The sequence below is a fragment of the Pogona vitticeps genome, chromosome 1, assembly GCF_051106095.1.
Source record: "Pogona vitticeps strain Pit_001003342236 chromosome 1, PviZW2.1, whole genome shotgun sequence".
Lineage (NCBI taxonomy): Eukaryota > Metazoa > Chordata > Lepidosauria > Squamata > Agamidae > Pogona > Pogona vitticeps.
The window spans coordinates 40,738,275-40,751,990 of NC_135783.1; the positions used below are offsets into that span (position 1 = coordinate 40,738,275).

The following is a 13,716-nucleotide window of genomic DNA, read 5'->3' on the forward strand; positions in this document are numbered from 1 at the left end:
TAATATGGAGTTGTGGCATTAAACATCTCCATAAGAGATGCAAAGAATTTCTGAACTGATGCCTCACTGTTTTCTTATATTCCTTGCTGGTTTGGGACACTTTAGACTTGATTGGCTTTACAATAGCTCAAGACAACAGTGTACAACTAGAGGGTCTTGCCAAGGAGGGGTTGGTGTCCTTCCTGTCCTAGAACAGCTGGGCAACATCTTTAGCTTACTTGAGTTTAGAACATTGATCTTCTCTTCAAATAAACTATCTTTGCTCTTTTTTCCAAAAATCCTTTTCCATCTTACATGCAAAGTATTGAATGATAAATGCTTTGTTTAACATAGGAGGTTTCTCAAAAAGTGCAGTTCTGTCCAAGTGAGTATTGCATAATTTCTGCAGTCAACTGTTATCTGAATCTTTAGGCATCTTACATTCTTCATCCAGCAAGTCCAAAATACCCAGTTCGGCCTCTATGAGGCTGGTTGTCATAGAAATCAATCAAGGAATTAGTTCTCATATGTATTCTTCTTGCTTCAGCTTGAAGGCATGCATATTGGACTGTTGCTGCCATTTCTCATTGGCATAGTTGTTCAGTGATGTTCCTCTCAAAGGTTTCCAACCTTAGATGTCCACGACAACAATGAAGGAGTGCTGCTTCATAGTGGAATACAGTGCTTTGTTCACATGGTCCACAATCCAGTTAAAGAGATTACCATAGATATGTTTTGCAAGAGCATCCTTGGTGTTTGGGGCTGAAGCTTAGAAGTGGGCTTGATATCCCATGGTTGTGGAAAACGTCCTGTGGCAGACCCAGTAGGCCATTGGTCATACTCCATGCTCATGAGTTCACAGAGTGGCTAGTGTCTGGTCAGTATGGTGCCGCTGTCAGCACCTCAAGAGGTGAACACCACATTGCCCAGATGAGGAATAGCAGTGAGGAATTTAAAAATTCCGATCTGACAGGAATCAACAGCACCTAACAAGGGCAAACTTGCTTAGTATTTGCCATCTCTTTTGAATCATTGGCACTTTTGTTTGGTATAGTGGAAATAGTCTGCACTCCTTAATTGCAAAGTTTTAAATTTGGGTAATGCTGCAGAAGCACAGAGCTAGTTGAAGATATGGTAATTTCTCTCATCTTCTGCCTGGAACACAACTCTCAGTTTTTTTAGGAGGTGAGTTCTCATGTGAGCATCAATGATTCGAAACCTCTTATTAAAAAGCTATCCCAATGTGCTTCCCAAAGTGACTTTCGTCATTCTGCATGGTTTTGGTGATCTCAATAGACTTCATTATCAGACTGGAAATCAGAACTCTCTTTTTGACCTTTGTTTCATTGGCAGGCCCACTTATGGTGTCAAAATTTGGTGTCAAAATATCTCAAGGCCTACTTAGCAGGGACTGTTTTTCCAGCTCCTGATTCCGTACGGACAATGGTTGACTGGTTCAGTTCTTCTCTGACTATTTGTTTATATACTTTCCCAGCCACAACAAAGATCTGAGAATCCATATTACTCATGTATAAATAAGTTTTGAGTCTATAAACTGAATTTTGAGGTTATAGAAAACAGCAGGTTCAATGAGATAGTTGACCACTGTAAGGTTATTTTCTTCTCACATGCAGTATTACTAAGCCAAGCATCTTGTAACAGTGCATTTGGTTTCTTCCCTCCCCCTGATGTAGAAATCTGATATATCTTGTAATGTTATGAGCTAAAATCTTCTTCTTCTTCTTCATCATCATCATCATCATCATCATCATCATCATCATCATCATCATCATCATCTAGGAACAAGCCCAGAAGTGTTTGTGAGCAAACATGAAACTGAATTCTTTGTTATAAGCTGATTAGTTTTGGTCATTTAGATTCATTTTTCTAAAGGAGCAATTACCTGAAATATTATTTTCTTCCTATCTTTTCCTGTTGTCAAGTGCTTCAATCTCTTTTAAGTACATGTGTGATCTTGTTATCATTTTTTTGCATCTCCATCTATAACTGCATTTCATTTTTTAAAGTTAATGGAAATGTCAGTCTCGTGTGGCGTAAAAGCCATTTTTAACTTGTTAAATGTTGAGTAACCTCTGCCTTGTTAGAAGTAAAGGAGTTGTGAATGGGTTTATTTTTTCCGACTGTATCTCTTGAGGGGCTTCTCCGAAAGGGCAAACAAAATAGGAGTAGACTTTGTCTAGAGGGCCGGGGTAAAAATCAAATCAAATCAAATCAAATCAAATCAAATCAAATCAAATCAAATCAATAAATAAATAGATAGATAGATAGATAGATAGATAGATAGATAGATAGATAGATAGATAGATAGATAGATAGATAGATAGATAGATAGATAGATAGATAGATAGATAGATAGATAGATAGATAGATAGATAGATAGATAGATAGATAGATAGATAGATAGATAGATAGATAGATAGATAGATAAAATAGGCCGTTTCACATCAGGTACACTAAAGGGGATAAGATAATTGCTTGATCTTCTGATGTGCTGAAGCTACAGGTACTTGTCCCCCAAGGGGCCTAAGGTGGTGCATCCACCTGGGAATGGGATCAGGTGGACCATCTAGGCCTCTCTCCAGCCCACACTGGGTGAACCCCTTGCCCCAGGGCCTAGTTGCCCATTACCAGCCTTGCCCTGGCTAGGTCAACTGGGAAGGCATCGTTGGGTCTGCCTCCATCTTAATTCACATGAATTGATGCTACTTGCAGCCTGACTCTGCCTCAGAAGGCCATATCTGCTTCTGTTCCTGAATCTCTCAATTTGCAGTACCCATTCAGGGCACCAGTGGCACCCTGTGGGACTTATCACTACAACCCCTCTTCCTGCACTATCCACCATAGGAAGGGCTGGCCCAGGCTTATTTCCCTATCCCTGTCATGCTATCAAACACAGCGAACAGGCCCTATGGCAGATCCTCCAAGAATGTGTTGGCCTCTGCACGTACACCATCTTCCTTAGCTCTCAGTGATCAAACCAGATGCCCATATTTTCCAGGTAAACCCCTTCCCATGCTTGAGGACCCATGTCTTCTTTTCCCCCCTCCTGCACAGTCCAAACAACGAGAGTGATGATTGTTGCAAAGTTCTGAATTTCTGATTGGTTAGTGTTGGTTAGAGTGACAATCACTTCAGTGCAGAAAGGTCCCTCCCAGCCAAACAAACTACAGGCAGCCTGCCAGACTGTAAAACTCAAATAGCAATTTCCTTTCCATACCCTTCTGGTCAGGATGTCTGACAAAACAGTGGTCACCCCTGGCTAGTGACAGTGAATTTCTTGGAGGTCTCTGTCTGCCCTCAAAGCCAACTCCTTCCCCTTTAACAAGCCTATATTGTTACCCACTAAATGTGTTTGTGTGTGTGTGTGTGTTTAGTCGTTTAGTCGTGTCCGACTCTTCGTGACCCCATGGACCAGAACACGCCAGGCCCTCCTATCTTCCACTGCCTCCCAGAGTTGTGTCAAATTCATGTTGGTTGCTTTGCAGACACTGTCCAGCCATCTCATCCTCGGTCGTCCCCTTCTCCTCTTGCCGTCACACCTTCCTAACATCAAGGTTTTTTCAAGGACTCTTTTCTTCTCATGAGATGGCCAAAGTACTGTAGCCTCAGCTTCAGGATCTGTCCTTCCAGTGAGCACTCAGGGTTGATTTCCTTTAGAACTGATAGGTTTGTTCTCCCAGCACCACAATTCAAAGGCATCAATTCTTTGGCGGTCTGCTTTCTTTATGGTCCAGCTCTCACTTCCATACATCACTACAGGAAAAACCATAGCTTTGACTATTCGGACTTTTGTTGGCAAGGTGATGTCTCTGCTTTTTAAGATGCTGTCAAGATTTGTCATCGCTTTCCTCCCAAGAAGAAGGCGTCTTTTAATTTCGGGGCTGCTGTCTCCATCTGCAGTGATCATGGAGCCCAGGAAAATAAAATCTGTCACTGCCTCCATGTCTTCCCCTTCTATTTCCCAGGAGGTGATGGGACCAGTGGCCATGATCTTAGTTTTTTTGATGTTGAGTTTCAGACCGTTTTTTGCACTCTCCTCTTTCTCGCTCATTACAAGGTTAGTTATAGATGGAGAACTAAAACTTGTGGGGCAAACAGTGGATTTGCTCTCCCAATAAGGCTAGCAAAAGGCAACCCCATCACATGCCCCTTCTACCTTTCCACTCCAGGGTTGCCTTTCCCCCGAGCCCAAATGAGAGCCCACTGCTGTCCATTTCCATCTCACTGACCAGATTAGAATGCTATTCCTGTAGAAGAGCATATGCATCTTGGCCATGAACTCTGCAAAATAAGTATGCAGCATGAAATCCAAGCTCCCTAACTTGACTAATGGACACACATAATGCTTAATCAGCTGATCTTAGCAATGTCTTTTCTCTTCATCCCCATTAACACTGCCCCAGTCTGGAAGGAATGTGTGCCAAAGTGCATGTTCCACAGGCACAAACACTCCAATGTCCAACAAATCACTGTCCAGAACTGATACTTGAATTGAATTTCTATTGGTTATTTGGCAGGAGGAGATGCCATTAAAATTGTCTAAGAATAGCTTCCCTACTGTGGCATCTTCTCTCATCTCTTCTATCACTTGGTTTCTGTGATGCAGCTTGGACAAAGCCACCCATTGTGTCACAGAACCAACAAAGGAAGGTCGTGCCTGGGGCCACTATCTTGAAAGCAGCACTTAGATGGCCAACCAGCTCCTGCATCTCCCTGAGCTATAAATTCCTGTTGCCAGGAAAGGTATCCAGCCACATCCTGAGGCTCACCGGCTTGCTGTTTGGCACCCTGCTTGACCACATATCAATCTCAGTAGTCATGAAATCTGATACGTTTGTTAGTGAGTCTCTCTGTCTTTTCCACTGCTGAAGCAATCTCTAGCTCTGTCATCAACCAATAACAAGTATTGGCATTGTTTAGAACCTGCTGCTCCAACAAACATACAAGCATCTAAATAATGAGTTGCATGACTCATACCTGTCAGGGGTCACATTCTGTGCTCCAAAAATGTGAATTTCTCAGAGGCCACACAGGATACTGAGCAACCCATGGGAAGTTCCCTGTCCATGGAAGTAACCACCTTCAAAACAAAATCCTGACAATTCAAAATCCTCTGAGTAGACAGGCAGGAGATAAAATGCTGATTTAATGTTGCACTTCACCAGCTCCACACCCCTCCTACAAGCATGCACTGTCCTAATGGCAACCTTAGTTCTTCAGGAATTCAATCATTCACTGACTCCTCTTTGAGATAGGACAGGTGATGAATGTGGTGATATTCTCCTGGAGCTCTTTTTGGTACCACTCCCATTGGTGAAACCCTCAAACAATGTTCTGGTGTGCTCTAAAAGTCTCCACTGCCCTGCCAGTCACCACTTGCTTATCAATCTTCTCCTGAAATGCATGTTCTAAACCTTGAACTGACTTCAAACTGCCTGCCAGCATTGGCTGCCTCTCTCCCTGAAACAGCATCCAGAAACCAAATTGAAAACTTTCCTCCATTTATTGGACATCCACCCTACTGGGAAATTGCTACAACCAGAACTTTAACTTTTGCAACTTAAATTGACTGTGCTTTAGGTTTTCTCATGTGGATTCCATTGCATTTTTCGAAACGTGCAATTAACTGAAATATTTTCTTCCTATTTTTTCCTCTTGTGAAGTACTGCAATCTGTTTTAAGTACATATATGATCTTGCTATCATTTTAGCATCTCTATCTATAACTACATTTCATTTATTAAAAGCTAATGGAAATGTCAGTCTTGTGTGGTGTACGAGCCATTTTTTAACTTGTTAAATGTTGAGTAGTCTCTGCCTTGTTGGGAGTAAAGGAGTTGTGAATGGGTTTGATTTTCTCAATTGTATCTCTTGAGGGGCTTCTCCAAAAGGGCAAACAAAATAGGCCATTTCACAACATGCACACTAAAGGGGATAAGATAATTGCTTGATCTTATGAACCCAGTGTGTTCAGTCTGCAGATAATTGGATCTAAAGTTGGAGTCCCAGCTATGGCACAAGATGATAATGTATTGCTGTGCTCTGACACCAGGAGCCAAGCATATATCCTTGTGTGACACAGCAGCATCCACTTCTCACTCATTCTTAGTGGGTTTTTTTTTTTAAAAAAAAAAGCAAAGTGTGCTGCTTATATACCGCCCCATAGTGCTTCAAGCACTCTCTGGGCAGTTTACAAGTTAATTATGCAGGCTACACATTGCCTCCCCAGCAAGCTGGGTACAGTACTCATTTTACCGATCTCGGAAGGATAGAAGGCTGAGTCAACCTTGAGCCGACTACCTGGGATTGAACCCCAGGTCATGAGCATAGTTTTGGCTGCAGTACAGCCGTTTAGCCACTGTGCCACGAGGCTGTTGGTGCTGGTTTTTTGAACATAATCCAAAATGATTCTCATAATGTTCAGATTCTTCGTCTCCTCCTCTGCTTTGGTCAGGCATCTGACCAAAATTTTGATCAGACAACTATGTTTAGAGGAGGACAATCAAAATGGGACAGGGTCTGAAGGCCACATTTTGATGAGGAATCATTGAGAATGCTGAGTATGTTAAGTCTAGGCAGCAATTCTTTCCCCCCCCCACCCCCCTGGCTACGGCCTTTTTAGGAGCTTTTCTCAGGTTCCAGGGGCCCCGGTCAAGCAAGGAATGAATATATTTCAGACAATTCGCACATTCTTCAGCCTCTGGCCCCTTCAAATATGCAAGGGCTCCCCCTGGTGGCCATATAGCTCCCATTGAGCATGCCTGGTCTACTCTAGAGAATACTAAGAGATTGTATGGAGGTTATGTTCAAATATCTGAAGGTCTACTGGGTAGAAGATGGAGCAAGTTTATTTTCTGCTGCTCCAAAGGGTAAGGAATTCACATTGCAAAAAGATTTTAGCAAGATATACTGAGGGTAAAAGAAGTTCAGCAGTGAAATAATCTGCTTCAGAGATAGTGGGTTCTTCTGTTAACGGTTTCAAAACAGATAACCATCTGTCTGGTTCATGCTTAGTGGCAGATTTCCTGCAGTGGTAGGGAACTGAAATAGGTGGGGTTGGGTTCCTTGTAACTCTAGAGTTCTGTTACTATTGTCATTTTCTTCCTTCCAGATGTCAGACTGGCCCAAGACATATTCTTGCTTGAGATGGCAGACTCAAAGCTTGACTAATTTATGTTTTTTTTTACAACAGTTCCCATTATTCACCCCCCAGTATGACCAGTGATGATACTGGCTGGGAGGTTATGGGAGTTGTCATCCTGAACAAAGTACAATTTGTCAAGCCCTCTCTTTAGTCCATATTCAGGAGTTGAATAGACCAGTAGTTGAATTTTTATTTCAAAACTGGTACTGGGGCGATGTCCTCTGAGCCAGAAAGTTAATTTAGGAGACCCGAGGACAAGTAGGGCTCACACATTTCTGTCTTCCAATAGAGGTGGCAGCCAAAATGTTCAAGAGGAACAGCTAGATAATTATCATTGCTTTCCTTCCCGCTTAGCAACTGCCACTTGAGGCAGTTATCTCACTCTCCCTAATGGTAGGGCAAGCCCAACATGATTTAATAGAATAGTTCTCTTTGACTGAGTGTCACACATGTCATGACCAATACACATTCATGAATACAAATGGTACCCTAGACCCTTTGTCTCATTATTTTGCAACCCAGTGTACTTTAAGCCTCCTTTGCCTAGAAACAATTTGCTTCCACTGTACCAGACAGAGAATCTACATGAGGGATGAGGTCTTGATGTAAGAAACAGTTTAGTATATTTGGTGTATGAAACAACTACTACACTGCCATTATTTCTCCACCAGATAAGAGGATTTGTTTTCACACCTTCATTTTTCCTGTTTTTAATCTCTCTTGCTGTGTGATCTTTTTTTGTCTTTTCCTCTTTAAGCTTATTTCAAGGTCGCTCGCTCCTACCTGCAGAAGCACATTTAATTTTTCACAGGAGATATCAGAACTTTTTCTTATTACACCTTGTAGAAGTTATTTTGTCTCATCATTTTATTCAACATATGCTCTGTTGCATCAGGCTCAAGCCTATTGGGATACCAAACTATTAAGACACCAAGATTGCTGGCAGGATGGCCCTCACTTTTCTTATTAGCAATTAAGCTGATGAACATAAGTTTCTGAGGGAAACCATCATCTTCAGAACCATCAGATTGGCTAAGGAAAGATTCATATGGGAAGTGTGACTGGCATTCTGTTTCAAAAATTTTCTTCCATTCATTTGATATTCAGTAGGAACTCCCATATGGTTTCCCATTTCTTCCCCCAAGGTTTTATGGAAACAAGAACTTCATGAGTGTCTTTGACATCCACTAAAATTAATATAAAAACTATATTTGAGAGAGAGAGAGAGAGAGAGAGAGAGAGAGAGAGAGAGAGAGATCCTTTACAGCTTTATGCTATAAGCTACTGTACCAAGACGTTAAGACTCTAACACCAGAACAAAGGAATAAGTGAGTTTTAGCACCTGCTTTAGAAATTAATCAGCACAAAAAGACCAGCTTCCCTGTGGCATTACCAGCTGTTTCCAGGACTTTGGAGTTCACTGTTTCATGGAACGAGTACTGCAATCAGAGGAGAGATGCTCCTGAATCTGTGGGTTTGCTGCACACAGAACCACGTCATGCCGGATTAGATGTACTAAGATTTATAATACATCTGTTCAGGTTCAGCTCTAAATACTTTGCTGCTGAGGCAATACAGCAATTTCTCAATCTCCTCAAAAGTTGGGGTGTCTATTACCTTAGGCCAACCAAGTTCTTTGGCATTTGAAGCAAAAAATTGGACAAACATCACTTCTTTTTCTTGGCAGTAAAGTTACAACCACATCAAATCATTCTATAATCCGTGATACAGTGGACCCTTGACTTACAGACGGCTTGACTTACAGACTTTTTGAGTTACAGACTTTTCTGGCCGCAAAATTTAGGTTTGACTTGCAGACTGAGATTTGACTTGCAGACCAGAAAAAAACCCAAAATGGAACAAAAACGGCCTGTTACGGGATTAATCGGTTTTCAATGCACTGTAGGTCAATGGAGACTTGACTTACAGACTTTTTGACTTGAGAACCGCCTTCCAATACGGATTAAGTTCTCAAGTCAAGACCCCACTGTACTGTGGTGGAGGGAGAAAAAGACTAGCATGAAAAAAATGGGTCAGGGAAGAAAAATGGAATTGGACTAATTTGTTTTTTACTCAAGATACAAGCTGAATGAGATAGAGCAGTGATTCTCAACCTTGGGTCCCCAAATGTTCTTCACCTAAAACTCTCAGAAATCCTGACTAGCATAGCTAGTGGTTAAGGCTTCTGGGAGTTTTAGTCCAAGAACATCTAGGGACCCAAGGTTGGGAAGCACTAATAGAGGATGAAAGAGGAAGAGAAAGGGGGATTGACAGATGACAAGGGCATGGCTCATTGTGGATCAAATGTATTGCCTTGCACAAGCTAAATGACTACTACAGTGGACAGAGAAAAACAGTGGGATGGGAAACAGGAGGGAAGAGAAGGGGTCCTGGATGACAGTGGAACTCATGGGTTTTTAATCCGGGTAAAGCAGAGTATAAATTTTGTAGGTGCTGCTTGTCTTCCAAAGAATTCAAGATGGTATCCATGTGCTTGCCAAGCAGTCTTCTACCTAGGCATCAGCTAGTCTCAGATCTGCTTAATTTTAGAAAGGTTTGCAGTATTATATAACTCTACATATTCTCTGGAATAAAGCCTGTATCTATTAAAGAAACTAATCTTTTGTTGAGTAAAACTGCAGTTCATGATTTATGAACCCTGATGATATTACTATCTGCTGGCCTTTTTCATTATTTGATGAAAATGCCTTTCAAAATATCTGGCAAAGCAATCACACCATATGATGTAGTTGTTTAGTTGTTAAGTTGTTTTCAACTCTTCGTGATCCCATGGACCAGAGCACACCAGGCCCTCCTGTCTTCCACTGCCTCCTGGAGTTTGGTCAAATTCATGTTGGTAGCTTTGTTGACACTGTCCAGCCATCTCATCCTCTGTTGTCCCCATCTCCTCTTTCCTTCACACTTTCCCAACATCAGGGTCTTTTCCAGGGAGCTTTCTCTTCTCATGAGATGGCAAAAGTATTGGAGCCTCAGCTTCAGGATCTCTCCTTCCAGTGAGTAGTCAGAGTTGATTTCCTTTGGAATTGACAGGTTTGTTCTCTGTGCAGTCTACAGGACTCTCAAGAGTCTCTTCCATCACCACAATTCAAAAGCATCAATTCTTTGGCGATCAGCCTTCTTTAAGATCCAGCTCTCACTTCCATACATCGCTACTGGAAAAACCATAGCTTTGACTATGCGGATTTTTGTCGGCAAGGTGATGTCTCTGTTTTTTAAGATGCTGTCTAGGTTTGTCATCGCTTTCCTCACCAAAAGCAGGCATCTTTTAATTTTGTGGCTGCTGTCACCATCTGCAGTGATCATGCAGCCCAAGAAGGTAAAATCTGTCACTGCCTCTATATCTTCCCCTTCTATTTGCCAAGAGGTGATGCAACCAGTGGCCATGATCTAAGTTGTTTTGGATGTTGAGCTTCAGACCATTTTTGCACTCTCCTCTTTCACCCTCATTAAGAGGTTCTTTAATTCCTCCTCACTTTCTGCCATCAGAGTGGTATCATCTGCATATCTGAGGTTGTTGACATTTCTTCTGGCAATCTTGATTCCAGCTTAGGATTCCTCCAATCCAGCCTTTTGCATGATGTATTCTGCATACAGTGGTGCCTTGCATTACGACATTAATTCGTTCCAGCGAAATCACTGTAGAATGAAAATGTCGTAATGTGAAAATAAAAAGCCCATTGATGCACATTGAAACCCCTTCAATGTGTTCCAATGGGCTGGAAACTCACCGTCCAGCGAAGATCCTCCATAGGGCGGCCATTTTCGGTGGCTGTCTTGTGAGGGATCCGTCCCAGAAAACAGCGGGAAGCCATTTTATTTACCTGGTGGCTATTTTGAAACCGCCACTCAACTGTCCGAAAATCATCGTTTTGCGAAGAATGGTTCCCAAAGCGGGAAGATTGTCGTAATGCGGTTTTGTCATAATGCAGGGCAATCGTAAAGCGAGACACCACTGTATAAGTCAAATAAGCAAGGGGACAATATACAGCCTTGTCGTACTCCTTTCCCAATATTGAACCAATCAGTTGTTCCATATTCAGTTTTAACTGTTGCTTCCTGTCCTACATATACATTTCTCAGGAGATAGATAAGGTGGCCAGGCACTCCCATATCTTTAAGGACTTTCCATAGTTTGTTGTGGTTCACACAGTCAAAGGCTTTTGCATAGTCAATGAAGCAGAACTAGATGGTTTTCTGGAACTCTGGCTTTCTCCATAATCCAGCACATGTTAGCAATTTGGTCTCTAGTTCTTCTGCCCCTTCAAAATGCAGCTTGTACTTCTGGGAGTTCTCGGTCCACATACTGCTGAAGCCTTTTGAGCATAACCTTGCTAGCATGTGAAATGAGTGCAATTGTACAGTAGTTGGAGCATTCTTTGGCACTGCCCTTCTTTGGGATTGGGATACAGACTGATTTTTTCCAATCCATTGGCCACTGCTGAGTTTTCCAAATTTGCTGGTATATTGAGTATAGCACCTTAACAGCGTATGATATATTTCTATAAATATTGCAATTCTTTATATATTATATCAGGGAAAATATTCTAATCAAAATAATGATGTGATATTTACCATTCTAGTTTGTCCATCCTCAAGCCTGGAAAAGTTACTTTTTTGGACTACTACTCCCAGAATTCCCCAGCCAGCAAGTAACTTTTCCAAGCTCTGGCTCCCTTTCTTTCATCATCAGTTTCATATTCAAGATAAGCTGCTGCTGGTGGTTGTTTTATTATAATTATTCACCTGTTATTTTAGTTGGGCCCAAGGCTGCAGTTATGCCTTGTTGTGACCCAGCTGGCCACAACCTTATGCTTACTTATCAGACAGTGGTTCCAATTAATTCTATAAGACTTATTTCTGAGTGCACAGATCTGCAGAATTATGCTGTAAGCCCACATAGTGAGATGCTTGGGACAAGCATGCTGTTTGACTTCAAAGCTACATTCTTCTACTTCATTAATAGTTATATGCCATCAAGTGGATTCTTTCCAAGGTTTTTCTAGGGATCAAATATTTAGAAGTGGTTTACTAGTTGCTTCTTCCAGGGGCACTCTGGGACTCAGGCTGTGTAACTTGCCCAAGGTCACACAGGCTGGGTCTTCTCCTCCAGGGCCCAGTGGGGAATCCGTGCATCTTTTCACTGAGCTATCCAACCCACTTCTACTCAGTTACCTTGAACTATATTCCACTGATCTCAGTGGTACTTACATCAGAGTACACAGGCAGAAGCCGACACTCTCTTAATCAAGGCATTTCTTATCCTGCCTTTTGAACGATAAAAGCCCCCAAAGAGTCTTAAGAAAGGGTCCTTCTGCAATAACATTTTTGCAGCATGGTGTTCTTCAGTTCCTGTATTGTCCCTCTCATTCCTTGTGTTTACTTTCAGCACTCAGTCGGGAGTATATTGGTAGTAAGCACACTTGGTCCTCATTCAGCTGTTCTGTGGAGAAACCCCCCCCCCCATTCAAGATTTCTTTACTTAAGTTTTATTTTCAAGGGGGGGTTTACTTCTGCAGGTCATCATGACAGAATTCACCCCAAATGTATTGTTTTTGCCATTATTTTGGCTTTATGGCAGCATTTGGAGAATTAAATGGGAATTAGAATATGTGGCTATGGTGATGATGTTTTTAAGGAGAAAGGTGGGACAGAAATATTCTAAATAAATAAAATAAAATAAAATGTTTTTCTTTCAGAGATAGATTATGTGAACTCTGCACTTTGTTGACCTTCATGTGAGGCAAAGGATACAACTGCCAGATAAAGAATTTATTTGCAATTCAGTGTGTATTTGCATATGTCTCTTTCAGATAATTGGCTATTCACCACTTGTGGGGCCAATGGACCTCATGGGCCCACTCAGACCCAATGCAATGATGCCTACAGGAACACTAACGTCAGCGTAGTGGTAGGGATGGAGGAGCACTTCCCAGGAGTACAGATCTGGCGAGTGCCTGAAACCAATACATACAGGTAAGAGTTTTTATTTTATTTTAATTCGCTTCAGAAAACTCCCCATCACCATGTCTCTGAAACCCATTACATGAGAAAGTAATAATGAAAATATAGGCTCTCAGTGCCTGAATCACTTTGGCATACAGTATGTGTATGCCTCTCTTGGTGTAAATTGTATCTGTTGCCTTGTGCTGGCTGCCTCTCACCACTACTCACTGCTACTGCTATGGGGTTGTCATTAATTTTGTTTAATTTTTTTCCAAGTGGGATAGTGATAGTCTGACATGGAAGTTTACAAGCCAGCAGAGAAAGAAAGAGGGAAAGCACTCCTTCCTTTTTTGAAAGCCTAGAAGCTTCGGACCTTGTAAATTGCTATAGTCCGTTCCATTTTGTGTAGTTTCACTTTCTCGTGTGCAGTTTCCCAAAGCAGTTTAAAGCTCCTAGTTTATATCAGAGTGATAATGTTCACAATGAATGTGCACAGCAATACAAAAACCACATGACTCAAAATACATTGGAACTGAAAATGATACAAATCAGCAGTGTAACCGTACCCTGAAAATGATACAGACCAGTAGTGTAACCACACCCTGAGCT

At 41.7% G+C, this 13,716-nt stretch overlaps 1 protein-coding gene and 1 pseudogene across 1 annotated transcript in view; one reads left to right on the top strand and one right to left on the bottom strand.

The window, feature by feature from the left end:
• LOC110078686 (ALK tyrosine kinase receptor) overlaps positions 1-13,716 on the top strand; it is a 171,867-nt gene that overhangs the window by 80,930 nt on the left and 77,221 nt on the right. Inside the window, exon 4 of the mRNA XM_078383016.1 lies at positions 12,975-13,137. Within this exon, the coding sequence (XP_078239142.1) occupies positions 12,975-13,137 (163 nt within the window). The remainder of the gene's footprint in view (positions 1-12,974; positions 13,138-13,716) is intronic.
• On the bottom strand, positions 118-4,625 carry LOC140707516 (unconventional myosin-Va pseudogene; annotated as a pseudogene).